Source organism: Larimichthys crocea, chromosome XI (genome assembly GCF_000972845.2).
Source record: "Larimichthys crocea isolate SSNF chromosome XI, L_crocea_2.0, whole genome shotgun sequence".
Lineage (NCBI taxonomy): Eukaryota > Metazoa > Chordata > Actinopteri > Sciaenidae > Larimichthys > Larimichthys crocea.
Window position 1 is genome coordinate 814,174 of NC_040021.1, and position 27,691 is coordinate 841,864.

Genomic DNA, 27,691 nt, shown 5'->3' on the forward strand with positions numbered 1-27,691 from the left:
AGTTAACTAAACTTCAAGCATGCCTTAAGGATATAAAAAGTTGGATGACCTACAGTTTTCTTATGTTAAATTTAGACAAAACTGAAGTTATTGTAATTGGACCCAAACACCCCAGAAACTCTTTCTAGAGACCTAAGTTGATATATATCTCACTGTGTATACTGTAAATACTGTTAATTCTGTCCATACTGCCATATAGCCATAAATATACTTATATTTATACTGATAATTCTGTTTACATTACACTGTGCCATATTGCCACACGGATGTCTTTAGCTTGTATATATTTTTATATTTGTATATTTTATTTTCTATTTTTTACATCTTTTACTTATATTTCTTATGTCATGTTTATGCTGTTTGCACGGTATGTTCTGTACATATAGCAGCATCGACAATAAAGTTGACTTGAACTTGAAAATGAAAATAAAGAGCCCAGAGAATGTTGTTTTAACAAGTTTCAAGCCAATTATTGACTAAAAGGAGTTTATTTAAGCACTTTAAAGACAAACAAAGTTTGTATTTTATGCCAATTTAATCACACATCATTTCCACATGAGAGCTAGAGAGTGCACACAGTCCGGTCCTTGAACATCTCACCAGCTGCAGAGTCATGCAGCAGCTCAGATTTATAAAATATATTTATATATTTTTGTTATTTCATCTCATTTGTTTGTTTCAGTGTTTAAAACTTCTGCTGAGTCATTCAGGACCTCCCCCTCCTCTTCCTGTGAATTAGACTAGATTTTTATTTTTCTGACAGTTACTGAATGCAGCATTTATTGTAACACATGCTGAGACTGTTTGATGATGCTGCTCATTATGTATGCAGAGTACGAGTAATTAAAGCGGGTTGTAAACACTGTACGGCTCTTTATAACATGAGTAACAGTTAAATGAAAGATCAACATATGATCCAATTAAGGTAATTAATTATGACTTATTAATATTTTAAATATTGTAGTATATCCTATTTATATAGTGATACTTCTCCAATACTTGTATCTGCGTGACACATCCTTATATGTACAGAGAACACGTCCACATACTTTAGGTTATTCTAATTCTTTATGTACCCTGCACATGATAATTTCACCTGAAATCTTAGATTAAAGTCACTTCTTATATCAGAATATCTTCTATCATTTTAATTAACGAGATGTCTTCACATCATGCATTCATCATCGCTGCTTTTTGCTGCATGTGGTGTTGTTTTTTTTAATATTAACGACAAAGTCGGCTGCAAAAGGGAAAATTATTTTTTATTATTTATTTCTCTACACAGTAAAAAAAAAAAGAAGAAAGTCTCTAAACTGCTACAGTCAAAGAAAACACTGACAGTTACTGCGATTACCCCAAAAAAACAAAAAACAAAGACGATGAAGACATGGATCCATGTTGAGTTACTGCGACATGTTTAAACAAAAGGTTTGTTATCGAGGACGACAGTGAAGGTGACGGGAAACATCACGCCACACTTCTCCCTTTAAAATCCAAACCGGTCCCTTTAAATGAGCTGATGAACAGCTGAGCGACAGCAGCATTTATGTCATTAATATCAAACATCATCGTACCATCAATGTCAGTTTAGTAACTCTGAAAGAGGTTGTATTATGAGGTACTGATCCAGAGCTGTGCTTCAGTGTGTAGAATATTTTTATGGCTTTAGACTCAACTTTTTTCCTTTGGTACAAACTCTGTATCACACCACAGATCAGCTGTTTGAGTCTCCTGGTGGAGAACGAACCATCGTGGCCGCAATGTGACGTCGATGTGATGAACTTAAAGTGAAAAATCAAAGTTTGATCTACGTTTCCATCATTTTATCGACTGTTTCCAGTCACAGACGAACTCTACACCGTTCTTTTGAAGCATTCAAGTGCTCATAGGAACGTAGGAAACTTCTGAGACGCTGCCAGGTTTCAGGAGTTTGAGCTCTGATCTGCAGCGTGACACAGCACAACAGAAAAGTTCAAAGATTTTCAGTTGGCACCAAAGAAAAAAAGCTGAAAAATATTCAGAAATATAAACCGACACTTTATCGGATGCTGATTTTTCTTGAGTGCTGAGCTCTGCTTCACACATCCACACCTGAACTCTCCCTTTAATACTCTGGTCCCTTTATTTTCTATCAAGGAGTCGGAATACTGACAGTCTGTTAACTATCACAGACAAAAAAAGCTGAATCTGATTGGTCCAAAGACATGAAGATTTGTGAGATATGGATGAAAGTGTCAAACTGAAGAAGAGCAGCATCATGTTACGTAACATAAGTGTAGAAAACTAAAGCCTCGACCCCCTTTGAGCATCAGAAAGAAGAAAATCCAGAGTTCAGGAAAGAAAGCGTCTAGTGTCTAACTCTCTAAAAAGGTTCGACAGTTCATCTATCTGCCCAGTACGGTGGCCAGCAGGGCCATTCGGATGTACATGCCGTTCTCCGCCTGACGGAAATACGCCGCCCTCGGGTCGGTGTCCACCTCGGCACTGAGAGAAAAACACAAAGGAGACACAAGAGGAGTGAAACAGAGGGTAAGATTCAGACTCGTGACTGAAGTAACATCAAGAAATAAATCAAATTTGCCTGATTAGTCGACTGATCACTTCGCCGACAGAAAATGTTTCTACAATTATCCTGAGAACGATGAACTTTTTATTTGAAAATCTTCTTAAACGTGTCGATTCGTTGCTTTTCTCTGTCACATCATTGTGTTTCTTTGGGTTAACTTTGTCACAGTCAGACAAAATAAACGACATTAAAGACGTCACTGAGTTCTCTGACCTTCAGCAGCAGTAATAAAAATAATCAGCAGCTGCAGCCCAACATGAGACGACATGCTCATCTTGTAAAAATCACCTCAAACACGAGAATCACTGCAACTTAAAACTCATCACGGCCACTAAACGGACCACGTGGTGAGATTTTTGTGTCGTCGACTGTCAAGCACAAACTCTCGAGGTTAAATTCCACTGATGTATGCGACACGACACGCGGAGCTCGTCGTGGACGCTCTAAGTCAACGTTTCAAACCTCAGCGGTTAAAAGCTTCAGAACAGCTACAAAAGAAACAGCTTCCACGATCAAGGACAAATTGTGGAGGCACTCTCACCTGATTTCATTGACTCTGGGCAGCGGATGCATCACCACCATCTTCTTCTTGGCTACAGTCATGATGTGAGGGGTGAGGATGAACTGTCCGAAACACTGACAGAGAGAGAGAGAGACAGTCACAGGTCACACGAGTCTTTTTGATTCCATGTTAGAAAATCTAATAAACTTGAAGATGTTCATGTTCACTCACAGCCTTGTACTCCTCCTCGGATGCAAACCTCTCCTTCTGGATCCTCGTCATGTAGAGGACGTCGGTCTCGGGCAGAGCCTCCTCGATGCTGTCGAACTCCTCCTGCGAAAACACACGTGGTCAAACTCAGACGACATGCAAGCATCTTTCACTTTGTCGTCACAGGTCTTGTCCCACACCTGTTTGATGCCCTTCGAGGCCACGTAGCTGATGATCTCCGCCGGCATGTGGAGGTTCTTGGGAGCGACGTAGCGCAGCGTGATGCGGTACTGCGTGAGCAGCTTGGCGAGGGAGTGAACCGTGCGGCCGTGCTTCAGATCTCCGACCATAGTTATCTGACAGGAAACACACGGATCAACACGTGAGACGGGTTTCTCTCAGACGTGGTTTGAATGTGGAGTTTGTTTTTTGTCTTTTGTCTCACCGTCATGCCGTTCACAGTGCCCAGCTCCTCTCTGATGGTGAAGACGTCCAGCAGGGCCTGGGTCGGATGCTCCCCAACACCGTCTCCAGCGTTGATCACGGGCTTACGGCAATGACGTGACGCACTCTGGAAGATTTAAAGAGTTACATGAAGACTGAAATATTCAAACTCCTCCGGACCCGTGAGCAGAGGAGCTCAAACTCACCTCCACGGCTCCGGGCGTCGGGTGTCGGAGCACCAGAACGTCGGCGTAGCAGCTCATGGTCTGAACAGAGTCGGCCAGAGATTCTCCTTTTTGCGTGGACGACGTGGATTCGCTGAAGTGGACGACGGAGCCGCCGAGACGCTGCATGGCCGCCGCGAAGGAGCTGCTGGTGCGAGTGCTGACCTCGTAGAACATGGACGCCATCACCTTACCCTGGACGGTTTGAGACGAGGGAGCAGTGTTTGAGACTGGACGCTCGATCTGTTTTTAGTATTCTCACGGGCTAAAGAGGTCGTACCTTCAGGATGTCCAGGCTTCGTTCCTTCTGCACCATCAGACGCAGAGTGTGGGCGACGTTAAACAGATGAGACATCTGAAACAAACACAGAAAAACTCAAATAAAGTCCGTCAGACATTAAACAGTTCATCACGTGATTCGTGTTCGTGGCGTACCTGCTCTTTGCTGAACTGCCGCACAGACAGGATGTGCTGGCCGACCAGCGTGTGAAGCAGCGGAGAGAGCTGGAAGTGGGACAACTGTCCAGCGGGTATCTGTCCTGGTCCCGACTGAGGGGACAGCAGCCTGGACAGAGGGGGAGGGTGGCTGTAACCGTCTCCAGTGCTGGTCGGTGGCAGCATAAGCATCTCTGCAGAGAGGAAGCACAGTCAGTTTAATACAGATTCATCTTTAAACAATGCACGAAAAACACAAGTTAAAGCAGATTTTAAAGTTTTTGTCAGTGATTTGAAGGTGAGTCAGTCACAGATGTGTTTAGGGAGAGAGAGATCCAGCAGGAGGAGACAGCTACAGAGAAGGCGCCCCAGATTTGGTGCTTGGTCCTGGGTGGAGGAGTCGGAGCAGGTCAGTGAGGTAGAAGGGGGCCTAGTTGTGGAGATGGATTTTAAAACTGGATGTACTCTGGGACCAGGAGCCAGTGGAGGTTCTGGAGGACGGTCACAAGTGTGGGTGAGCAGGCGAACAGCAGAGTTTTGGATGTACTGGAAGTTCTGGATGGTTTGCTGTTACAAGAATCTAATCTGGAGGTGATGAAGGAGCGATGTGTGGAGTCAGACTATGTTTTAGTGATTTCATTTATGTGTTGTGTTGGTGATGTAAAGCAGGATGTCGTCAGCGTAGAAGCGGAGAGAAAATCTGACATAAACCTGGTTTCTGGTCCCGTTCTGAACAAGAGAAGTCGATTAGTGGGTGTCCTACAACATTACGGGAGTCGTAGTACCTGGTGGAAGTCCGGGATCAGAGGAGCGGTGGATGCGAGGCGGCAGCAGATAACCTCTCTCTCCTCCAGGTCGTCGGGGGCTCTGTGCTCGGGTTCGGACCGGACCTTCCCGGGGAGGAGTCGGACGTGGGTGCTCTGGAGTCTAAACCGCAGAAAATACACATTCAAGACCAGTGTATTCAGTTTGTATTACTGTTATATCTGTTGGTATTTTATCACTTTAAATACCCTCGGGCTTTCTTTGACGGGTTCGGCGGGAAGCGTCGGAGCGGTGGGCCATCGCTTCACGTCTTCACCGTAACCTGGAGGGACCAACACCTGAGAGAGGAAGAACTACAGCTTTAAAAAGATGTCAAGTTAAAGAGGTTTTATTACTTTAATCCAGCCACATGAATTATTAAATATAAAACTGCATTATTCATACATAAGATAGATTCCAGTGGGCATTTTAGGGGTTATGATCAAAGATCGATAAGAGCGAAAACTGCCCCAGTTCTTGGAAGAGGATCCTGTTTTTGATGGTTTGTACTGGATTATCTAAAGTAGGGAAGGTAAGACGTAGTATCTTATGCATGTATCTGGTTTTCAGTGCTTTTATTTTGAAGTTTTTAATCATTCTAACTACACATATAGACCCACAATAAATAAAGAAAACAGTAAAAAAATAACCAGGCTACAGAGAAACAGGTTTGCTCACCTGGCCGTCGATGTAGGCCACCTCTCCTCGCAGGACCACACGGCGGACTTTACCCTTCACCTTCAGACCCTGGAACGGCGTCCACTTCGACTTTGTGAACTGCATGGCCTGAGGAATAACCCACTCCTGCTCCAGGTCCACCTGAAAAGCGCAGATTGCAGACGTAAGTAAAACAACTAGAATAATAAAATCACCACAAAATCATGTTCCATCAGTGTGTGTACCTCCACATAGGTGTTGTCCTGGACAGGCAGGTTGAAGATTCGGCGTGGGTTGTCATAAAGACGCTTGATGATATCGTCCAGAGTCAGACGTCCGTCACTGACCGCCGTCAGCAGCAGAGGAAGCATCGTCTCCAGGCCGGGGTAACCCGGAGGAGGATGATCGCTGTTCTTCTCCTCCACAGAGTGAGGAGCTAACGACACAAACAGAACATTCTAACCTTCGCCTCGGCTGACTGACTATCGAACTGGTTTCTGCGGTGTGGTTACTGACCGTGGTCCGTGGCGAAGCAGTCGATGATGTCCAGGTTTTCCCACAGAGCCTCCATGTCCTCGTTGGTTCCCAGCATGGGTCGGACCTGCGCTCGGCCGTCGCCGATCTGAGGCACGTTTTCCTCGCAGAGGAAGAGGTGATGAGGAGCCACCTCGCATGTGACCTGGATGCCCTTCTGCTTCGCCGCTCGGATGATGAGGATCTGAAAAAAGGAGAGGAGGAAGTTTAACAACGAGATGATTGAACAGTTAGGTGTCTAACACATGGATATAATCCGTGTTTCACCTCCTCCTTTTTGGCCACGTGGCAGATGTGGACCGGCCGCTGGTAGAGCTGAGCCACCATGAGGATCGCGGCGACCGTCTGCTTCTCGGCGTGGGCAACGATGGGCATCTGCTTGGGCCACTTCTCAAAGTGCTTCACACAGAAACAGACAGATATAGTTTAAAGTACACGAGTCATCCACTGGTCTTCTACACACAAATAAAAAGACTCAGCCTACCTCCATCCACAGGGAGACGTTGTCCATCTTGAGGGTGGAGTACGTGTCATTCAGGTACATCTTCAGGCCGGCGGCCTGGCCCGCGATGGACGGCAGGATGGCGGCGTTGTCTGAAGCAGCGCCCACGTACAGAGCGTAGTCACACCGACAGCCCGCTTTGGCCAGCTGACGATACGACACGGGATTTATTTAATTCAAATTGTCTCAGACAAACAAGTCCTGATTTAACGGACAGGAAACTTGGGCGTACCTTCTGCACCAGGGCCAAGGTGTTTGCGTCGGTGATGGCAGGGGAAGTGTTGGGCATCGCACACACCATGGTCACGCCTCCCGCCAGAGCTGCTGCTGTACCGGAGGAGAAGTCCTCCTTATGTGTGGCTCCAGGTTCACGAAGGTGAACGTGAACATCAATCAGACCTGAGAATCACAGGAAGGAAGATTAAAACATATTTCTGCATCCCGCTTTCTGATTCCTGGTTTGTTTAACCCGACTTGAACCCAAACTAATTACAAGAAAGATGTTTGAGACGAGCAACTCCTGCATCTCATGTTCATTTTCTAACTGGTTCATTTGCTGTATTGACTTGACATTAAAAGTCAAAGTCAGCCACCGCCAGTCAGTGACTCACCGGGCAGACGGACCAGCGTCTGGGATGTCATGCTGTCGATGTGAGTCTTCACAGGCGGAGTCCGTCCAATCTGACGAAGAGCCTGAAAACACGTCGATTCACATCAATGCTGCTGCCAACTGCACTCAGAGTTTAAAAATCTAAACACGTTTCAGTCCCAACACTTTAAAAACAAAAACAGTTTCTAACCTGGACGAAGAGTTTGGTGCACTTGATGTCGATGATGAGCGGGACGGAGTAGTCGATGGCCATGCGTCTCGTCCTGTAGCCTTTGGTGACGAAGGAGGAGAGCCTGCGACCGCCGCTGTTCCTCATGGAGAGGTTGATGACCAGCTCGAAGTGGTTCTCCTCCAAGTAGTTCATGATGCTGCGCTGCTTCTCTTTGGTGGGACAGTCGCTGTCCTCCTCCTCGAACGGCCAATCCACCGCCTTCACCTGAGACAGGAGACGTCAGACAAAAAAGATCGGAAGAAGAAATATGACATGGTTACAGACAAATACAAGTGTAAATAAACGTTCATCTGTTATTTAATGTTACATCTCAGTGTAATGTAGTAAACACGCCTAGTAGCAGACGTGTTTTTGTGTATTCTGAGCTAGGTGTGTGGTTCCCAGGTACTGATTGGTCCCAGTTGCTGAGGCGTCGCTTCTAATCCCCAGGATGAAATTTAAGGGACTGAGTTGCTAAGTTTGGTCGGCCTGACAGTTGTGGCGGCTGTCTCAGCTCACCGACGTGACTTTTGGTGATAAATTCTTAATGTTAATTACTGAATTAACTCGTTAACGACCAAGTTACGGAGTACACACATGCAAAGATACTTTGTTTAAGGTGCTGTTTGCTGTTATTTTGGGTTTTCTTTCCTGTTTTGGGTTTGAGCAGTATTTTCCCCTTGTAGGCTGCCTCACTCCTAACTTTTTTGCATTATATATCCAAAATCCTGGCAAAAAATAACTTTATTTCACCAAATATATCTGGTTATGTTGTGTTGCCTCCTCTTCCCTAAATGCTCTGGGTCGTAACAACAACAACAACACCAACTACCACCAAGGACACATCATGCTGTTGGTGCTTAAAACCTAAAAAAAAAGTCTCTCACACCAGAGACCGTTAGTTTACTCACTACAATCCAGTGCCAATGATTACAGATGATCATATTTTTACAGATTTGTCAAGCTAATAAATGACTCGACTTAACAATACGCTTTTCTTCTGTTAAGTGAAGCCCGTCGGTGTGATGATTCATGTTTCAGTCACCTTGACTCCGTGTTCTGTGTAGAAGTCTGCAGTTCCCAGACTGGCGTACAGGTCGTAACCCAGAGACTCCAGCGCCTGCACGGTGGGCAGCAGCTCACTCTTGTTCTGCAGACACACAAAACTGAATGTTAACCTGCCACCAAGACGACATCTGGATCAGCTGAACATTCACATCTGTCACATTTATTTATTTATGTACCTTGTAGCTGCCGATGGAGAGCAGGATGTTCTTTTTTGGGATCTTGAAGCCCGTCGAGAGCATCGCTTTGAGGTAAGCTTCGTATCTGTTCTCCCCAAAACAGGCCACCTCACCGGTGCTCGTCATCTCCACCCCGAGCACCACGTCAGCTCCGGCCAACCGAGAGAACGAGAACTGAGGAACCTGGAGGAGACGTGACGTAAAGTCAGGAGGAATATACGACACATGATAACCGATGGCTGCTTACTTCAACCTCCGTAATATAGTTACCTTGACTCCCACGATACCTTTCCCTGTCATCAGGCCCACGGGCTCCACGTCCTCCCCCACGATGGCCTGCGTCGCCAGGGCAACGAGGTCCACGCCGAGAGTCTTGGATACGAAGGGGAAGGAGCGGGAGACTCGGACGTTGCACTCGATCACCTTCAGTTGGTCGTCCTGGCAGAAAAAGCACGACGTTAGACTTATTTGACATGGCGTGTTGTTTTTGATCCTCGCCTGGTTCTTCATCAGTATTAAGAGGAATAACTGACTAACAGGCATCATAGAGCTTAAAAATATCAAAATTCAATGGATGAAACTTCCATGGAAGATCTTCCAGAATGATTCTCACCTTGGCGATCAGCTGCAGGTTGAACGGTCCGGTGACCTGCAGCTCCTGTCCGATGGCATGGACGATCATCTTGATCCTCTCTATCGTCTTCTGATTGAGATCCTGAGGCGGCGTCACGAGCGTGGCATCGCCGGAGTGAACGCCAGCGTTCTCCACGTGTTCGGACACCGCGATGGCCATCACCACACCGTCACAGGCGACAGCGTCCACATCTATCTCCTGGAAAAAAAACACAAACAGACCATCAGAACAAGTTAAGTTAGAGCTTTACTTCAACTACGGCAGGTCTTCTGCAAACCTTGGCCTCCTGGATGAATTTAGAGATGACGACAGGGTGTTCCTTGGACACGGCGACAGCGCTGCTCAGGTATTTCTCGAGGTCGCTGTCACCGTAGGCGACGTTCATGGCTGCTCCGCTGAGAACGTAGGAAGGACGAACCAGGCAGGGATAACCCACCTTCTCACAGAACTTCACAGCAGACTGGAGAGAAGAAAGAAACGTTCTTTGGCATCAAAACAGTTCGCGTTTGAGATATTCTGGTATGAACCCAGTCGGGCTTGTACCTCGGTGTCCGACAGCTCCTTCCACTGCGGCTGGCTGATCCCAATGGTGTCCAGCATGCGGGAGAACTTGAACCGGTTCTCGGCGCAGTCAATGAACTCGGGCGAAGTTCCCAAGATGCGGCACTGCTGACGGTGCAGCGACATGGCGATGTTGTTGGGCAGCTGGCCGCCCATGGAGAGGATCACTCCCTCTGGGTTTTCCCTCTCGTAGATATCCATCACCACCTGAGGACGTATGTACAGGACACTGAGTACAACTCTTATAAAGCTCGTAATGGTTTGTTGAGTGGCCAGCTACTGTAAATCTATCCAGTGTAAACTATGTCCAGTTAACAATAGTTATTAGTTATTTATTAAGCTTACCTCAAAGGAGATCTCGTCAAAGTAGAGTCGGTCACACATGTCGTAGTCCGTGCTTACTGTCTCTGGGTTGTAGTTCACCATGATCGTCTTATAGCCCATCTGCAACACACGTGACAACGTGAAGACGCCAGACACACAAAGGATAGGTACCATGACAAAAAGGGACTTTAATATAATACACTAAAAAGTTTGGGATCACCACAAAAGTTTGGACACAACTATATTTTGGACAGTTCCTTTTACGAATTTGTGTGTAAAAAGTGTAAAATCTTTTTATACAGAGACAAAACGCTTCCCTAAATGTTCTGGGTCGTAACAACAACAACAACAACAACAACAAAAACAACAACGACACATCATGCTGTTGGTGCTTAACCTAAAAAAAAAAAGTCTCTCACACCAGAGACCGTAAGTTTACTCACTACAATCTAGTGCCAATGATTACAGATGATCATATTTTTACAGATTTGTCAAGCTAATAAATTACTTGACTTAACAATACGCTTTTCTCCTGTTAAGTGAAGCCCGTCGGTGTGATGAAATAAATCAAAACATGAAATATACTGCATGTTTCCGTCACCTTGACTCTGTGTAGAAATATTCAACCGGACAAAGACTTCAACAAGGAAAGCTTCAGGTGTTTAATAACAACAAGCTGGAATAGACCGGCGTGTTGTTTTAACAAAGCTGTTCTTAAAACTTCAAAATAAAAGCACTGTTGGAATTCGATCAGCTGCAGAGGCGTTTGTTGTGGTTCAGTAATGATCTCAGGTCAGTTACGCTACTCTGGACTGGAAAACAAACTCAAGGATCGGCGGTATGTTTGGGAGGACACCGACAAAATTCAAAACTATTTCACTGAACTGTTTTCATCTCTGTAAAAATATTTACTGCTGAAGGAAAGAAGAAAAACAGAACCCTGTGCAGCTGCTAAAAACCTAAAGCTGCACTGAAGACACTCCTAAAATCAAAAAAGCTTCCTCGCCTGTCGGTCGATGGTCTGGTATTAATTCAGAAAACATCCCGCCAAAATAAAACAACCGACAGCCTGCGGCGTGGTGACCTCACGTCTGACTCACCTTCCTGAGCTCTGTGATGCAGCCGACCGCGCACCAGTCGAACTCCACGCTGCTGCCGATGCGGTACACGCCCGAGCCGATCACCATGACGTGCTGATCGGCGAAGCTCAGGTCGTCCTCGGTGCCGTGGTACGTCAGGTACAGGTAGTTCGTGAAGGCGGGCCACTCGGCCGCCACCGTGTCGATCTGCTTCACCACGGGCAGGATGGACCAATCGTGACGCAGCTTCCTCACGACGAGCTCTGTGCTGTAGATGAGAAAGCGTTAATAGATATTGTTGTCGTCTTTGTTGCTTCATATTACTGTGGTGCATAAATTAACTCGTGGTGCTGATTCACCGCAACAGCTCGCCTGAAAATAATCAGACACCGTGTCCTCAGGCCTGTGTCGTCTTTCCCGCTCACCTCTGCACAGCCAGTGCTATCTGTTTGTCTGAGAAGCCCAGCTGCTTCGCCTTCCGCATCACCTCAGGAGGCATGGCGCTCTCATCCTGATGGGAGGAACAACAAGCGATCACAAAACATCAAGAATCAGGAAAACAGCTGCTGCTGTTAACGGTCACCGGTCTTACCTGGTTGTACGTCTCCAGCAGCCGCTCGTGGTCGGCGATGTTCTTCATCTTGTGCAGGAACCAGCGGTCGATCTTGGTGAGCTCGTACAGCTGGTCCACCGTGTAGCCGGCTCTGAAGGCCGACGCCAGAACGAAGATGCGCTTATCTGTGGGAGTCTGCAGCTCCTGGTGAGGCAAGAACAAGAAGTGTGAGAGTATCAGGCCAAATTAGTAAATATAGATTATCTACGGCAGTAACAGTAGAACGTGACGACAAAGAAGGAGCACGTTACCACCATCTACTGGCCAATTTAAAACAGTGACTTGTGATGTGATGAAACATTTGAGCTGTTTTTCCCCATAAAAGTTGGTTTTGAGTCAAACTTTTAGTCACTGTATGAAATATTTAAGAACTCAACAAGTCAAAGAGGGAGCAGCTGTGACGTGATGTAACTAAGTTTTATTTATAAAGATTATAAACGTGCTGACACTGGGGGAGGTTTTTCCAGAGGACGGGAGCCATGACTGCAAACGCTCGGTCACCTTTGGTTTCAGGACCAGCAGAAGGTCAGTACACCTCAGAGATCTCACCAAGGAGACACAATAACTCAGAAATATAAAAGGTAAAAAGGTATAAAAGGCTTTATGGGTGAAATTAAAAAACGTTTTTACTCCTTAAAAAAAAAAGGTCCTTGCACCAAAACGTGGCTCCTTCCCAAAAACTGCTATAAAAATATTATATATTAATATTTTTTTCTACTTTAAACACATCAGTCTTTTAGAACTACTTCAGCCTGAAATATACATATCAAATATTAATTATATTTTTTTGTTTTCAACCCTTTAAATGCCAGTATGTTTACATAACTCTGCTGTTAAATAATTTCCATAAAATACATTTCAATGACTAATGGCTAACTATTATTATCAGGCCCTGAGATGGGTCAATGACTGGCAGCAACACTGATTTTGATGCATTGTTGTTGTTTTTTTTTGCAGTGTCAGATTTTTAAATCTACGCTGGTGAACCGGTGTAGATCAGCCAACACTGGTGTAACGTGTGAAGTCTAGTGGACGCATTTTGGAGTCAAGATGGGAGGAAACAGAAACATGAACGACTTTTTCCAGATCTTGAAAAGACATTTTTGATTTTGATGAACAGGATTGAAGCCTTTTCTTTATGAGCCATTCAAAAAGAGTTTTTTTTTAGGTTTGCTGCACACGTTACAAAAGCACTGCTGGATTTTTCTGGGAAATCCTCTCAGGACCGATGACGACGAAGACTTCTGTTTCTGCTCATTCAGCATCTTAGAGTTCAGGTATGTCAAACAAAAATAACTAAATAATGCTTTCCCCCCCCCCTAAAGGTATCAGCACTTTTACACAAACACTAAAAAGGGAACAAACAGTTTTTTTACCTCTTCAGAGACGGGCTTGATGGTGTGGTCAAAGCCGACACAGTTCTCATCCACCATCCTCAGAGCTTTCTGGAAGGCCTCCTCAAAGCTGCGGCCGATCGCCATCACCTCACCTGTCCGATAAAGTACCAACAGAGGTGTGACACTTCAATCCTACTTCTTCAAGGGGAAACTTGTTTCGCTGCCTCTTACCGACGCTCTTCATGGAGCTGCCAATCTTGGTGGAAACTCTGAGGAATTTGCTCAGATCCCAGCGAGGCACCTTCACCACGCAGTAGTCCAAACTGGGCTCGAAGTTCGCTGTGGTCGAGTTGGTAACGGAGTTCCTGCAGAACACACACACACGACGGTTCATTTCGAGTAGTTCGGTTCTCAAATATGATTCGAGTTATCCTTTAAATGACGGACGTACTTGAGCTGCGGCAGCGGGATCCCCAGGCCGAGTTTAGCTGCGACGTAAGCCAGAGGATAGCCCGTCGCTTTACTGGCGAGGGCCGAGCTCCGCGACAGACGGGCGTTCACCTCGATGATGTAGTACTGCAAAAACATCAACACACGCAGGTTATGAAGAGAACTAAAGGCTGCTATTGTGTTTTTTTTTAATATTGTGTTCGTACCTGTTCGGACTCCGGGTTCAGGGCGTACTGGATGTTACACTCGCCCACAATGCCAAGGTGCCGGATGACCTTGATGGCCGTGTTCCTCAGCATGTTGTATTCGTGGTCGTTCAGCGTCTGACTGGGCGCCACCACGATGGATTCTCCGGTGTGGATGCCCAGAGGGTCGATGTTCTCCATGTTACACACCTGAACAAGATGACAAACTTTAGAATCAAAGTTTAGACACTTCATCGATTCCTCGAGGGGAAATTCTATTTTTAGATGTGGCCCAGACTTTGACTTTTGACCACCAACACTGTCACTGACCAACCGAGACCAACAGACCGATCTCGAGTGGAACGTCGTCTCTTCTTTACTCACGGTGACACAGTTGTCGTAGGCGTCACGGACCACCTCGTACTCGATCTCCTTCCAGCCTTTCAGGGATTTGTCCACCAGGACCTGCGAGGTGTGGGCGAAGGCCGACGTCACCAGAGAGGTGAGCTCGTCTTTATTGTTAGCGAAGCCGGAGCCCAGACCGCCGAGGGCGAACGCCGAGCGGACCAGAACGGGGTAGCCTAGACGCTCAGCAGCTGCCACGGCCTGTAACAAAGTTTAGAAGATGCATTCAGACAAAGTGAAGAGATAACAAAGACACGCGAGACGTGACGGATGTCGGCTCACCTGCTCCACGGACAGCGCCGCTTCGCTGGGAGCCACGTGTTCGCCGATCTCTTCCATCTTCTCCACAAAGATCTTCCTGTCCTCGGTCATCTCGATGGAAGCCACCGGCGTTCCCAGCACCTTCACTTTATACTTCTCCAGCACGCCCAGCTTGGTCAGCTCCACGCCGCAGTTCAGAGCCGTCTGACCGCCGAAGGTCAGCAGCACGCCGTCCGGACGCTCGTTCTTTATCACCTGAGAGGGGAGAAAGTGGGGCAAACTTTGACTTTCCAGGAGCCTTTCTAGGAATTTAATGACCTCTCTTATCAGCTCATGAAGTCAAGCGAGTTCATCCGTACCTGAGTGACGTACTCCGGCGTGAGCGGCAGGAAGTAGACTTTATCAGCCAGGCCTTTGGAGGTCTGGACGGTGGCGATGTTCGGGTTGATCAGCACGGTCTGGATGTTCTCTTCCTTGAGAGCCTTAATAGCCTGGAAAACAAAAGAAAACATCATCAGTTAAAACGACGGAGCGGAGTGCACGTTGATAAAGAGGACAGACGTGTTCTTTGTAGTTCATATGTTGCTCTTTTTGCAGCACAAGCGGAGCATTTAACAGACAAACAGCGACACTTCAGCCACATATCTCCGTTACATCGCGGCCGTAACGCTGTAACTCCTCCAGGACTTCGTTAACAAGCTCGGATTGGGTCATCTTTCTGGTTTATGTGCTTATGAATACGCAAATATGCTACATAGTACAGAAGAGCAACGTATTCTCAGTGGAGCCGAGCTCCGGTTTCTTTCTGGGGATCGTTGCTGGTTCTGGTGTTTCAGATACACCAAGAAAGAACGTGTTAAACATTCCTGAAATGTTCTTGTTGGCATGTTTCGAAGAATATCAGCACTACCCCTATTATCTTATCATCCTCACACACCTGAGAGCCGGAGTAGTCGAACTCTCCCGCCTGGCCGATGGACAGTCCTCCAGAACCCAGGATGAGGACCTTCCTGGGTCGGAATACCTCTTCGTGCTTCGTGGAACCCGGGTAGGTGAGGCGGTCCATTAGACGCTGCTTCACTGGAAAACACAAAGTAAAGTGTTTGTCTACAGAAAGCCCTGAATGGATCCTAACAACACGTTACAGCTGAGGTGGTGGACACTAAAGTTGTTACCGGTTTTGGCAGCGTTGCCGTCCTTGTGGTCCTTCACGGTGTCGAGGAAAACGTCAAACAGGCTGACCAGGTCAGTCGGACCGGCCATGTGCTCCGGGTGGAACTGAACGCTGAAAAACGCACAAAAGAGTTTAAATCACATACGAAGCCTCAGCCCGGCTACGTTCTGGCATTCCTGCCGTGTGCGAGCGTCACCTGAACAGAGGTTTGGTGTTGTGCACGATGCCCTCATTGGTGTGGTCGTTGGCGTTGGTGAAGAGGACGTCCCAGTCCTTCGGCAGGGCGTCGGGGTCGACGGCGAAGCCGTGGTTTTGACTGGTGATGAAGCAGCGGTCTGTCCCTTTGTGGATGCACGGCTGGTTGTGGCCACGGTTACCGTACCTGAGAGGTAAAAACACACCCGGCGTTATAAACTCTGAGGACATGACGGACTAAAACACCAGACCAAGGGTTGGTGTTGTCCTCCTCTAATGTGGAGAGTATGACATGTGGAAAAATCTGAACCTGAATAAACTTTTGTGGTAATATCTGTAGTTTCTGGATCATACTGGAAATATTTTAAAGATTTAATCTCTTTTCCGGTGTGAGAAGAAACAAAAACACTAAATTAAAGACTAAATTTAAACGCAGGCGTTAAAATAATCCAGCTCCATTTCGATGAGGCTTTGTAAACGTGACCCATCGTCTAACAAGAACGCCCTGTGAACCTGAATTTGAATTTCACTACAATCCCACAACCCTCTGTCTGTTCAGATAGCAGACACATTCCTGCAGGGTAATGGAAACATAAGCCGTCCACTGTGACCTTCGCGCCGAGCCCTGATAAAGCTCTCCCATCGGCGAAGTCCCAGGGGAAAGAAAACCGTCCTCATCCCCCACAGATGTGGCCCCACAAGGAGCGAGCCGCCTCGTCTTGCACGGCGGCTTGTTTGTTTAATCTTTTTCATAACAGAGCGAACGAGCGGGACAAAACTCCGCCGCTCATACAGGAGAGGCCGGACTGCTGAGAACAGCAAAAATCTGCAGTTCACATCACTCTGCCAAAGGAAGAGCGCGAGCATGAAGGAATGTTTCTAGGGAGGTTTTGTGCAGGTTCTCTGTGTTCGGGTCACAGAGGTCACATTTCTGTCTTTGTCCTGTTGCAAAATCTTCTAAATGAGGCCGACTGAGCTCCAGATGTCACTGCACACCAGCTGACCGATCAATTTATGGACCGAGCTCGAGGGGTTTCACAATAAATTGCAGCACAAATTAGATAAAAAAAGAAACGTTCTCAACTGGGAATGTGATTAAATGGGTTATAAATGAATCATAATTAGGAGTCTGATTAATCAAGAATATATTGTTATTAAACCATTAAAGCATAAAGGAGAATCTTGACTTGATCGGGGCTTAGTTTGGTGTTTGTAAGCGGTACTAACTTCATCTTGTAGGTCTTCGACCCGATGACTAAAGACAGCAGCTGGTGTCCGAGGCAAATGCCGAAAACAGGCTTGGGGTTTTCCACGCAGACCACCTTCCTCACGTTGTCGATGGTCGTCTGGCAGAGCTGGGGATCACCGGGGCCGTTGCTGATGAACAAACCATCAAAATCTACAAAAGGACAAGAGAAAAACCCGATGAAGGTTGGACACGACAAACGTGAACAAACAGTTGGTGGGTCTGAAACAATCTTCTGCTCTACATCTGGCATTAGAAGTGACGGAGAGAGACCTTTGCTGTCCAGCGGATGGTCCCAGGGTACGACGGTAACGCGAGCTCCTCTCTGAGCCAGGCAGCGGATCTGGTTGTATTTGATGCCGCAGTCCACCACTGTGATCTGCAAACTGCCGCTGGGGTTGAAAACTCTGGGCTCCTGGAGACAAAGGAGAAGTTCTTCAGTTCAAACCTGCGTCGTCTCCTTCCTAAACCACCAGTATCTTGATGCTGGGTGGGTTACCTTCATGGAGACTTCCTGGACCAGGTTCCTCTTGTCTGGGTTATCGAAGGGAACGCTGTCCTCGGGAGTCCCGTCCACGACCAGCTTCCCCAACATGGTGCCCTTCTCTCTGATCTTCTTGGTCAGGCAGCGGGTGTCAATGCCTGAAGTTCATGGAAACAACAGATAACAGCTGACTTCTCGTGTTTTTATGTTGATATATATTCATTTCTATCCTAGTATTCGTCTGTTTAGATCTCCTGACCTTGTATTCCAGGAACGCCTTGCTCTTTGAGCCACTGGTCCAGAGACTTGACTGAACTCCAGTGACTGGGACTGTCAGACAGCTCTCCAATGATCAGGGCTGCAGCGTGGATCTTTGACGATTCAAACCACTGACGGAGAAAACACAATTAAAACACATCAAAGAAAGTTGGACTCCTTTCTTTCCATGTAGCCACCTCGTATAAAGCTCTAACCCTTCACCCCGGCCTACCTTGCTCAGTCCGAACTCCCCCTCTTCATCGTTTGGTATGCCGTAGTTGCCGACCAGAGGGTAGGTGAGGGTCAGCAGCTGGCAGCGGTACGATGGGTCGGTCAGAGCCTCGGGGTAGCCCACCATGCCCGTCTGAAACACTGAACAAACAATATATCCATGCATGTAACAACAGCTGTACCTGAGTTGTGCTAAATTATTCAGTGTTTATAAGTGACTGAGAACAAAACTCAGACAAAAGAAGTCATGATCGTCTACGTACATTTTTATTGTGTTGAGGTTTATGGTAATTTTAAAGTCTACAAACAGAACCGGGTCTGGATTATGGCATCCAGATGTCAGCAACTGTATAAAAAAACTTCACGCAGAGATGCATCCTGTTGTCTGACTTTCCCTGACGAAGCTTCAGCTCGTCTAAACTCAATATTAACTAACCTTAAAGTCGGCACACCTGCCTCAAACCTCACACTTTATAAACAGCAGTTTGTTAAATTCCTTCCTATCTAACTCCAGAGGACTAACTCCACGCTCCTTCTTGTACAAGAATAATAAATTCAACTTAAACTTTGAATCTAGTCCTCATTATTCAAGAGTTCTTCTTCAAAAATGTATAAGAACCAACTGTTAGAGCTCCTCGAGGAGCCTTTTCTCTGTAACCCCTTTTTGTGTGTTGCACTGTTAAACACTCCTTCTTGTACAAGAATAATAAATTCAACTAAAACTTTAAATCTATTCCTCCTTATTCAAGAGTTCTTAAAAAAATGTATAAGAACCTATTGTTAGAGCTCCTCGAGGAGCCTTTTCTCTGTAACTCCTTCTGTATGCTGCAGTGTTAAACGCTCCTTCTTGTACAAGAATAATAAATTCAACTTAAACTTTGAATCTAGTCTTCCTTATTCAAGAGTTCTTCTTAAAAAAAATGTATAAGAACCAACTGTTAGAGCTCCTCGAGGAGCCTTTTCTCTGTAAGCCCTTCTGTGTGTTGCACTGTTAAACGCTCCTTCTTGTACAAAAATAATAAGTTCAACTTTGATACTTTGAATCTAGTCCTCATTATTCAAGAGTTCTTAAATTCTCCTAACAAAACCTAATCTCCCAGCAAAGGCGCTGCCCCGTTATCCTAAACCGTGATTGGTTACCTGCTAAGTCAGAAGGCGGGACTTGAGTTCAAACACACAGACTCATTCATTTTAATTTTGTTGACAATAATTGATGATGATTGTTTTATATGCTCAAGGACACTTCAAGTAGTCTGGCGGAGCCGGGTATCGAACCGCTGCTGTGAAGTGACATGGGGACTTATGGAGACTGACTCACTTCTGGAGCCAGCCTCAAGTGGACGTTAGAGGAACTGCAGGTTTTATTTTCTAATATATAGAAATTAAGTAAATTAATGTTATTCCAATATTTTATAATTTGCACCCCCCAGTCAAAAATATAGATACAGCCCTGCAGCCAGAAGGGGGGGGTGAGGTAACACTGGTTATCCGGGTTTGGCGCCCTGTTCCCGGACTATCGTGGCACCAAACGTCCCGAAAGGATCCAAACACATGTAACCACAGCAGCTGGGACTTAAACTGATCTCACCTGTAAAGCAGGTGAGATCAGTCTGAGCTAGCTCACATTAGCTCAGTTTTTTTTTTTTTTTTTTTTTTTTAAAAACTAAGACTTACCAACTTCTCCCGACACCGACACATCGGCACCGAACAGGAGGCCCGTGAACGTCGTCCCGTCCTCCAGAACCAAGGTTGCCGTCTTCGACATGTTTTAATACAGAACCGCTTTTAAAAAAAAGACGAGACGAGTGATGAACCAGACTCCGCGGTGTCCACGTGAAACTCACGCCGCGCTCGGAGGCAGAGGATGCGGATGAGACTCTGGAGAACTACCGCTAAAGAACCGGATCCGAAAGCCCGGGAAACTCTCTGCGGGCGTCTTAAAGGAGCCGGGGTGAAACACGGAGCAGAAAAGACGCCGAGCAGAGTTTGGTTGTAGTTTTTTACCGGTCGGTCGGACGGGACGACTGGAGCACAGTGTTCCACACACGCTGCCAGCAGTGTGGAAGTCGGCCCGCAGCCTGGACCCGCAAGTATACCGGGTACCGCACCGCGCTTCCGGGAGGACGTTTCAAAATAAAAGCAATGCTGAGAGTGAGAATATAGTTATTATATTATTAAAACCATCTATCTATCTATCTATCTATCTATCTATCTATCTATCTATCTATCTATCTATCTATCTATCTATCTATCTATCTATCTATCTATCTATCCATCCATCCATCCACCCACCTATCCATCCATCCATCCACCCACCTATCGATCCATCCATCCATCCATCCATCCATCCATCCATCCATCCATCCACCTATCGATCCATCCATCCATCCATCCACCCACCCACCCATCCATCCATCCATCCATCCACCCACCTATCGATCCATCCATCCATCCATCCATCCATCCATCCATCCATCCATCCACCTATCGATCCATCCATCCATCCATCCACCCACCCACCTATCGATCCATCCATCCATCCATCCATCCATCCATCCATCCACCCACCTATCGATCCATCCATCCATCCATCCATCCATCCATCCACCCACCCACCCACCTATCGATCGATCGATCCATCCATCCATCCACCCACCTAACAATCCATCCATCCATCCATCCATCCATCCATCCATCCACCCACCTACCTATCGATCCATCCATCCATTATTAAGTTTGATTCATAAAATTTAAAGTTTGTACTTTGTTTTTAACGCACAATCTATTTATTAATTTTATGTGCATCATATCTTTTTAATGTATCTTTTAGTTTGTGTAAGTAAGGATGCCTCTAAGTGTAAAAATCTCAAACGCTTTATTTTGAAGACTTTTATATAATCTCTTATTTCCGGTCTGATCAGTAAACTTCACACAGTTTGTCGTTGCTCTGACGTCATCACGTAAAGGGGGAGGCATACCTGCAGCAGCAGCTTCTGCACAGCTGGATGTGCGTCAAGACGTCTGCACGTGTTCACCGTGATGAGTGTTAATTTAGATAATCTGACATATGTCAGTGTCAACTAATGTCATGTAAATGTAGCGTAATAACAACAGAAGAGTCTCCCTGTTCAGCTGTTAAATATGGAGTTAATGAGCAATACATGTGAGCTTTGTGTTCTTTGATTATCTTTCATAAACCCATGAATAATACACATTTGCAGACAGTAAGACAATAGTGCAATGATGAGTTTAATATATATAAATATATATGCTTAATGTTCACGAGGTCAGATATTTTAAAATTAATGAGGAAAATACCGTAAAATAGACTTAATGTGCTAGCCAAGCCTGTTTTGTTTTTAATGTATTTATATTTATATTGCATGCATAGTACACTTAACTAATCCTTAATGCTGATGTGTCCACTCATTTAATGATGATGATAGTGTTAAGATTACCGGGACACACACACAGGATGTGGTTTAGCACAAACGTGGTTGCTCAACATTGGGAAATATTTCCACTATGTAATGTTGTAAAAAAAAAAAAGTGATACATTGTCCTCTTTTTGCCCCTCACTTATTAATAAAAATCTCAATATTTGGACTGTTCAACTCTCTTTATCGATACATATTGGTCATTTTTAAATATTAATGAGCAGTCAGCCTGTATGAATTATAATTTTATATTGTATATAATAAATATCTATATATTTACATGTTTTCAAAGAGATCAGTTAATGCGTGTTTTCTGTTCTTTGGATAATCTTTCATACAAATTCAAAACACCTTAAAGGTCCAGTGTGTAACCACTGTAGAGCGTGAAGTGAAGGGTATTCAGTTGGTTTCCACAACACTGAACCTTTAAACTGATGAATAATAAAGCTGTGTTTATGTCAGGTATAGACATAAACACAGCTGAAACACAGACAGAACAATGTAAACATAAACATATATAGTATGCCTGTACATGGATGATTTTATGTTGGTGGTAAGGACACGCACACAGGATGTGGAAACTGTTGCTCAACACCTGAAAAACAGGTTAAATATTTGTACAACCTACTACATGCATGTGTACAGAACACACTGACACACGTAGTCGATATAAATAGACGAGCTGTGGAGTGGTGGATGTGGAAGGGGATGTAGCTCAGTGGTAGAGCGCATGCTTTGCATGTATGAGGCCCCGGGTTCAATCCCCGGCATCTCCAACGTTTTTCTTCCTGAACAAAGATAAGAAAAATTAACTATAACATCTATTACACGATTCAATTACACAAATTTAACATTTAACATTTGTAATTTGACTTTTGTGTCCACTGTTATGAAATACCACATTATATAATGAAGGAGAGAAATGAACGGTTACAAACGGCGTGTGGCGTCTTTAATGAAAAATGCAATTTGAGGCATAAATACAACATCTGTCCACTTCAGAAATATTCACGGCATCTGGCGTCACCTCAAATAACTTCACAAATATTCACTTCATTTTATTTTTCGACCCCAAAAATTACAATCTACGAGGTAAAACTACTCGTGATGTGTCGATCGTGAACGAGCCGGTTCGAAGAGCCAGTGTTGTGGAATTTTCCGACTCCCCTTCGCGTGAACGCGCATGCACTGCAAGCATTTCATTCTCTTGTTAATTTACAGATTTTTGATTTAAATATATATATATTTAAATAATAATATTGCTGGAAACAATCTTACACATTCCTTTCTGTTTACTGCAGGACAAATGACTATAACGAATAGGCTATATAGCCCAGTAAATGGGCATTTTTGAGCATTTTTGACTTAGTTTCATTAAAAGAAATTCAAGTCTCCTCTTACGTTATATTAAACAATTAAAGGTATTAGGCTACCAAAAACAACACCTCTCCATATAAAACTGCCGTCAGGCTGTAGGCTAGATATGGTTTTATGTGTTGTAACAGGCGGGGGATGAAATGTTATGGGTTTATTCTGTATAGCCTGGTGTGGTTATTGTATATGCCCTCGCTTTTGAAAATAAATTCCATGCGGGACAATAAAGATGGTCGGTCTGCAACACCAACCATTTTCACTCTGCTGGCATATTGTGACCTCTGCTACTTATTTATAAAGGTATTTGTAACTAGTGTCAACAGAGAGGGAAAAAAAGGAGGGGAGTCATATTTTTTCAGATTACATTTTACATTTGCCACAATCTGACTCACCTCTTATATCATAAATGCAAAATGTAACACCAACCATTTTCAACCAACCATCCAACCATCTGGGCTCTTCTTGATAAACTGAGTCAAATGAACCGACTCAGTAAAAAGAACCGAACTTCCCATCACTGAAAAACTACGTCGTGTTGCTCGCGTCTGTGATTTCCCACCGCCCTGAACGCCCCGCGGGTCCTCTGACGGTAACTAAGGAGACGACGCTGTTTACTCCCTGCTAGCTGCTGCTAGCTGCCGCTATCCGGACACAATGACCACAGTCTGAAGATCACAGCGTGACTCCACACTGGTGACTAATCTTCTTCTGTACGAGCTTCCTACGGACTTCTTAAGAAAATGCAGCTGAAGCACCTGAAGACGTTACTGACGCCCCAGGTGAGTTCACTGACGCGTTAGCTGAGGCTAGCTGATGCTAAAGGTGAGAGCACGTATAACGGGACAAACTTAACTTCCTCTTTCCAGTCGACATTAAAGTAACATTATTATATTATTATATCCATTAATGTGTAGTATTTTTACTGTTACCGTACTGTGGCTAGGTCAGTAAAAAGTAAAAAGTACCGCTAACTAGCCCCAAACGAGCTAAAGACTGTCAGGCTGAAACAAATGTGTCTGTCTGTCTGTCTGTCTGTCTGTCTGTCTCTGCTTTTCTTCTCCTCTGTCTGTCTGACTGTCTGTCTGCTCTTCTTCTCCTCTGTCTGTCTGTCTGTCTGCTCTTCTTCTCCTCTGACTGTCTGTCTGTCTGTCTGTCTGTCTGTCTGTCTGTCTGTCTGTCTGCTCTTCTTCTCCTCTGTCTGTCTGTCTGCTCTGCTCTGTCTGTCTGTCTGTCTGTCTGTCTGTCTGTCTGCTCTTCTTCTCCTCTGACTGTCTGTCTGTCTGTCTGTCTGTCTGTCTGTCTGTCTGTCTGTCTGCTCTTCTTCTCCTCTGCTCTGTCTGTCTGCTCTGCTCTGTCTGTCTGTCTGTCTGTCTGTCTGTCTGTCTGTCTGTCTGTCTGTCTGCTCTGCTCTTCTTCTCCTCTGACTGTCTGTCTGCTCTGCTCTGTCTGTCTGTCTGTCTGCCTGTCTGTCTGTCTGCCCTTCTTCTCCTCTGTCTGTCTGTCTGTCTCTGCTTTTCTTCTCCTCTGTCTGTCTGTCTGTCTGCTCTTCTTCTCCTCTGACTGTCTGTCTGTCTGCTCTCCTTCTTCTCTGTCTGTCTGTCTGTCTGTCTGCTCTTCTTCTCCTCTGTCTGTCTGTCTGTCTGTCTGTCTGTCTGTCTGTCTGTCTGTCTCTGCTCTCCTTCTCCTCTGTCTGTCTGTCTGTCTGTCTGTCTGTCTGTCTCTGCTCTCCTTCACAGGAGGGTGCTGCCAAAGTCACATGCATGGCCTGGGCACCCAATAACGCCAAGTTCGCCGTCTGCACGGTGGACCGGGTGGTGCTGCTGTACGACGAGCAGGGAGAGAGGAGAGACAAGTTCTCCACCAAACCTCAGGACTCCAAGGTGAGACAGGAGGAGGAGGGCAGGTGGAGGTAGACACGTTTATTCCAGCATCAGGAGGAGATGGAGGTTCTCCTCTCTCTGCATGGACGGGACAGGAGTCACCTCCTTTTGTTTTTGAGTGTCAGACTGAATCTGCTTCTTTACGAGGTCGTGAAGGGGATGTGAGCTGTCGTCCATCATGTTTAGAAACTCATGGAGCGTCCTCTCTTAACAGCCAGCTGCATAAATACACAGAGACACAAATACATTACATACATCGAGTACAGAGCATTTTCCACCCATACAGCTCTCAGCACACGGCGGGTTAGATAAATATTTTATTGATGAATGAACCTATAATTAAGATTAATCTCAATTTATATTATTGTGTTGTGCTAAAATATTGAACATTTGCAGAGAGGTTAAACTTTTGCATGGGAATTTAAATGGAAATGTGCAGAGAAATTTAACCTCCTGAAACTTTCTGGAAAGTTTACATGGGGTAAATTAAGATAGGGAATTTTTTTGAAAATAATCCAAATCAGAAACTCCCTGGGAATTATGGAAATATATGTGAATTAATGGGATTTAATTGGAGATCAGGGATAAAACATTTCAACAGATTTATTTGTAAGTAGAACTTCATCAAGTTTGAATCATTTTATTGAAGAATATCATGTAGTACACAAGCTTAAATGTCTTCAACAGTCTCTGTGTGCTCTGGGCTCTAAAGGGTGGTCCAGGTATAGAAATCACCTGTGCAGGTAGGGGGCGTGGCCTCAGCAGTCCTGCAGTAAGCAGTGTACTATGTACATGTGACTGAGGAGCAGCAGATATTCAAGTGGACCTGTATGAAATCTGGTTGTTTTAGTCAAGATGATGCTAAAATATATTTTCCACAACTATATTTAAGTTCCCTGTTAAAAAGACAAATTTCAATTTTGTAAATTCCTGTTTCCTGTATTCCCATGGAAAGATTCCAACTTTCCTGAATTTTGCAACCCTGTCTTTATTTCTTCTTACAGCACCTCCAGGTTGACTGTATAATTTTAAGACATTCCTTTAATAATTTGTCTGTGTGTGTTTGCTGGATGAATAAACAGGTTGTGTGTTTATGAATAACACTCTGTCTGTCTGTCGTCTTTGTTTTGTCAGTACGGGAAACAGAGCTACGTCGTCAATGACATGGCATTCTCGCCGGACTCCACCAAAATCGCCGTGGCCCAGTCGGACAACATCATCTTTGTGTACAAGATCGGAGAGGACTGGTAACGCCCGCTCTCGTCTCCTCCGTCTTTTTAAACTCGATGTTGTTTTCTGTGTCGATGCTTCAGCGTCTCCGTCTTCTCTCCTCAGGGGCGACAAGAAAGCCATCTGCTACAAATTTTATCAGACGGTGAGTAAACACGAGGAACGTGTGTGTTTCTGACAGACTAATGCAACAGTTCATGTTATTTTAAAGATATTTTGCACGTGTTCCACAGATGTTTTAGCTGATTTTTGACCACGTGAAGATAAAAAACGTGTTAAATAAGGCTGCATGTGCAGCAGAGTTCTACCTGTCTGGTTTCCTGCTTAGATTTCTGACTCTGATTGCTTTTTTTAAACTCCCTGACGTCTTTGTAACTCAACATTTTCCCCACTGTGTTGCAGAGCGCCGTGACCCGCTTGCTTTGGCCTGCGGAGCACGCAATCGTTTATGGATTAGTGGATGGAAAGGTGAGTCTGCAGCGGGTTCTCGTCCTCCTCTCATCAGGAGTCCGTCTTGTTCATGCATTGTACCTGTAGGAGCATCAGCAGGAGGCTCATGATGAATGAAACTGTCTGGACTTTTTATCACAGGTCCGCCTCGCCAACACTCAGACCAACAAGTCATCATCCATCTACAACACCGAGTCCTGCGTCGTCTCACTGGCGTCCAAGTGAGTAACTTAATATTTGCATCATGACAAACAGTTAGTGTACGGAGCATCGCTGGTTGTTTATCTTCTTCTGTGTTCTGTGGCAGTGTTTCCGGTAAAGGCATCCTGTCCGGCCACGCAGACGGGACAGTGGTGCGTTACTTCTTTGACGACGAAGGCTCGGGGGAGTCTCAGGTACCCGCCGCCTCACAGGTCATCCACCCTCGCCGTTATTTCCTCACACTCGCGCGCTGACGCTCTCTCTCTGACTCTCTCAGGGTAAGCTGTTGACTCACCCGTGCCCGCCCTACGCTCTGGCCTGGGGTGCCAACAGCATCATGGTGGGCGGCTGCGACAAGAAGGTGGTGGCGTACGGCAGAGAGGGCCACGTCCTGCACACCTTCGACTACAGCCGCGACTCCACGGAGAGGGAGTTCACCGTGGCCGCCACCAGCCCCAGCGGACAGTCTGTTGTGTTTGGCAGTTATGACCGGTCAGTGCAGGTCCTCTCTGGTGCAGACACGACCTGTCAGCTCAGGAGGGCGCCTCAGGTTTACAGTGATGCTAACGGGAGTAAATTTACTGTCTCTCCCTGACGTGTCACTCAGGTTGCGGGTGTTTAACTGGGCTCCCAGGAGAGGCGTGTGGGACGAAGCCAAGCCCAAAGAGATCCTCAACCTCTACACCATCACCAGCCTGGCCTGGAAGAAAGACGGCTCACGCCTCTGTGCTGTAAATAC

General features: G+C 45.5%; 2 protein-coding genes and 1 non-coding gene across 5 annotated transcripts in view; 2 read left to right on the forward strand and 1 right to left on the reverse strand.

The window, feature by feature from the left end:
* Window positions 1-1,837: 1,837 nt before the first annotated feature.
* Window positions 1,838-20,470, reverse strand: cad (carbamoyl-phosphate synthetase 2, aspartate transcarbamylase, and dihydroorotase). Its single transcript, XM_019265757.2, has 44 exons — window positions 20,055-20,470; window positions 18,382-18,521; window positions 18,151-18,280; window positions 17,907-18,049; window positions 17,681-17,822; window positions 17,389-17,560; window positions 16,163-16,348; window positions 15,968-16,077; window positions 15,730-15,872; window positions 15,152-15,283; window positions 14,814-15,047; window positions 14,511-14,732; window positions 14,148-14,336; window positions 13,943-14,067; window positions 13,723-13,856; window positions 13,531-13,643; window positions 12,134-12,298; window positions 11,967-12,052; window positions 11,563-11,809; window positions 10,484-10,582; window positions 10,121-10,345; window positions 9,855-10,037; window positions 9,557-9,775; window positions 9,214-9,381; window positions 8,944-9,126; window positions 8,745-8,849; window positions 7,679-7,924; window positions 7,490-7,571; window positions 7,111-7,277; window positions 6,861-7,025; window positions 6,644-6,775; window positions 6,359-6,560; window positions 6,088-6,278; window positions 5,864-6,004; window positions 5,395-5,484; window positions 5,167-5,308; window positions 4,382-4,575; window positions 4,227-4,301; window positions 3,929-4,141; window positions 3,724-3,849; window positions 3,479-3,634; window positions 3,300-3,401; window positions 3,108-3,202; window positions 1,838-2,484 (listed from the first exon to the last, which is right to left on the reverse strand). The coding sequence occupies exons 1-44, from the start codon at window positions 20,143-20,145 to the stop codon at window positions 2,385-2,387; spliced, it is 6,705 nt and encodes a 2,234-aa protein (XP_019121302.1). The 5' UTR covers window positions 20,146-20,470; the 3' UTR covers window positions 1,838-2,384.
* Window positions 20,471-22,521: 2,051 nt separating this feature from the next.
* Window positions 22,522-22,593, forward strand: trnaa-ugc (transfer RNA alanine (anticodon UGC)). Its single transcript has one exon. It is a non-coding gene; the product is annotated as a tRNA-Ala (tRNA).
* Window positions 22,594-23,732: 1,139 nt separating this feature from the next.
* The window catches only part of ift172 (intraflagellar transport 172), a 57,077-nt gene continuing 53,118 nt past the window's right edge, over window positions 23,733-27,691 (forward strand). For all 3 annotated transcript variants that reach the window (XM_027284640.1, XM_027284641.1, XM_019265760.2), the window contains exons 1-9: window positions 23,733-23,970; window positions 24,928-25,071; window positions 26,206-26,318; window positions 26,407-26,446; window positions 26,704-26,769; window positions 26,893-26,972; window positions 27,059-27,146; window positions 27,230-27,444; window positions 27,560-27,683. In XM_027284640.1, coding sequence (XP_027140441.1) covers window positions 23,932-23,970; window positions 24,928-25,071; window positions 26,206-26,318; window positions 26,407-26,446; window positions 26,704-26,769; window positions 26,893-26,972; window positions 27,059-27,146; window positions 27,230-27,444; window positions 27,560-27,683 — 909 coding nt within the window. In that variant the 5' untranslated portion in view covers window positions 23,733-23,931. The remainder of the gene's footprint in view (window positions 23,971-24,927; window positions 25,072-26,205; window positions 26,319-26,406; window positions 26,447-26,703; window positions 26,770-26,892; window positions 26,973-27,058; window positions 27,147-27,229; window positions 27,445-27,559; window positions 27,684-27,691) is intronic.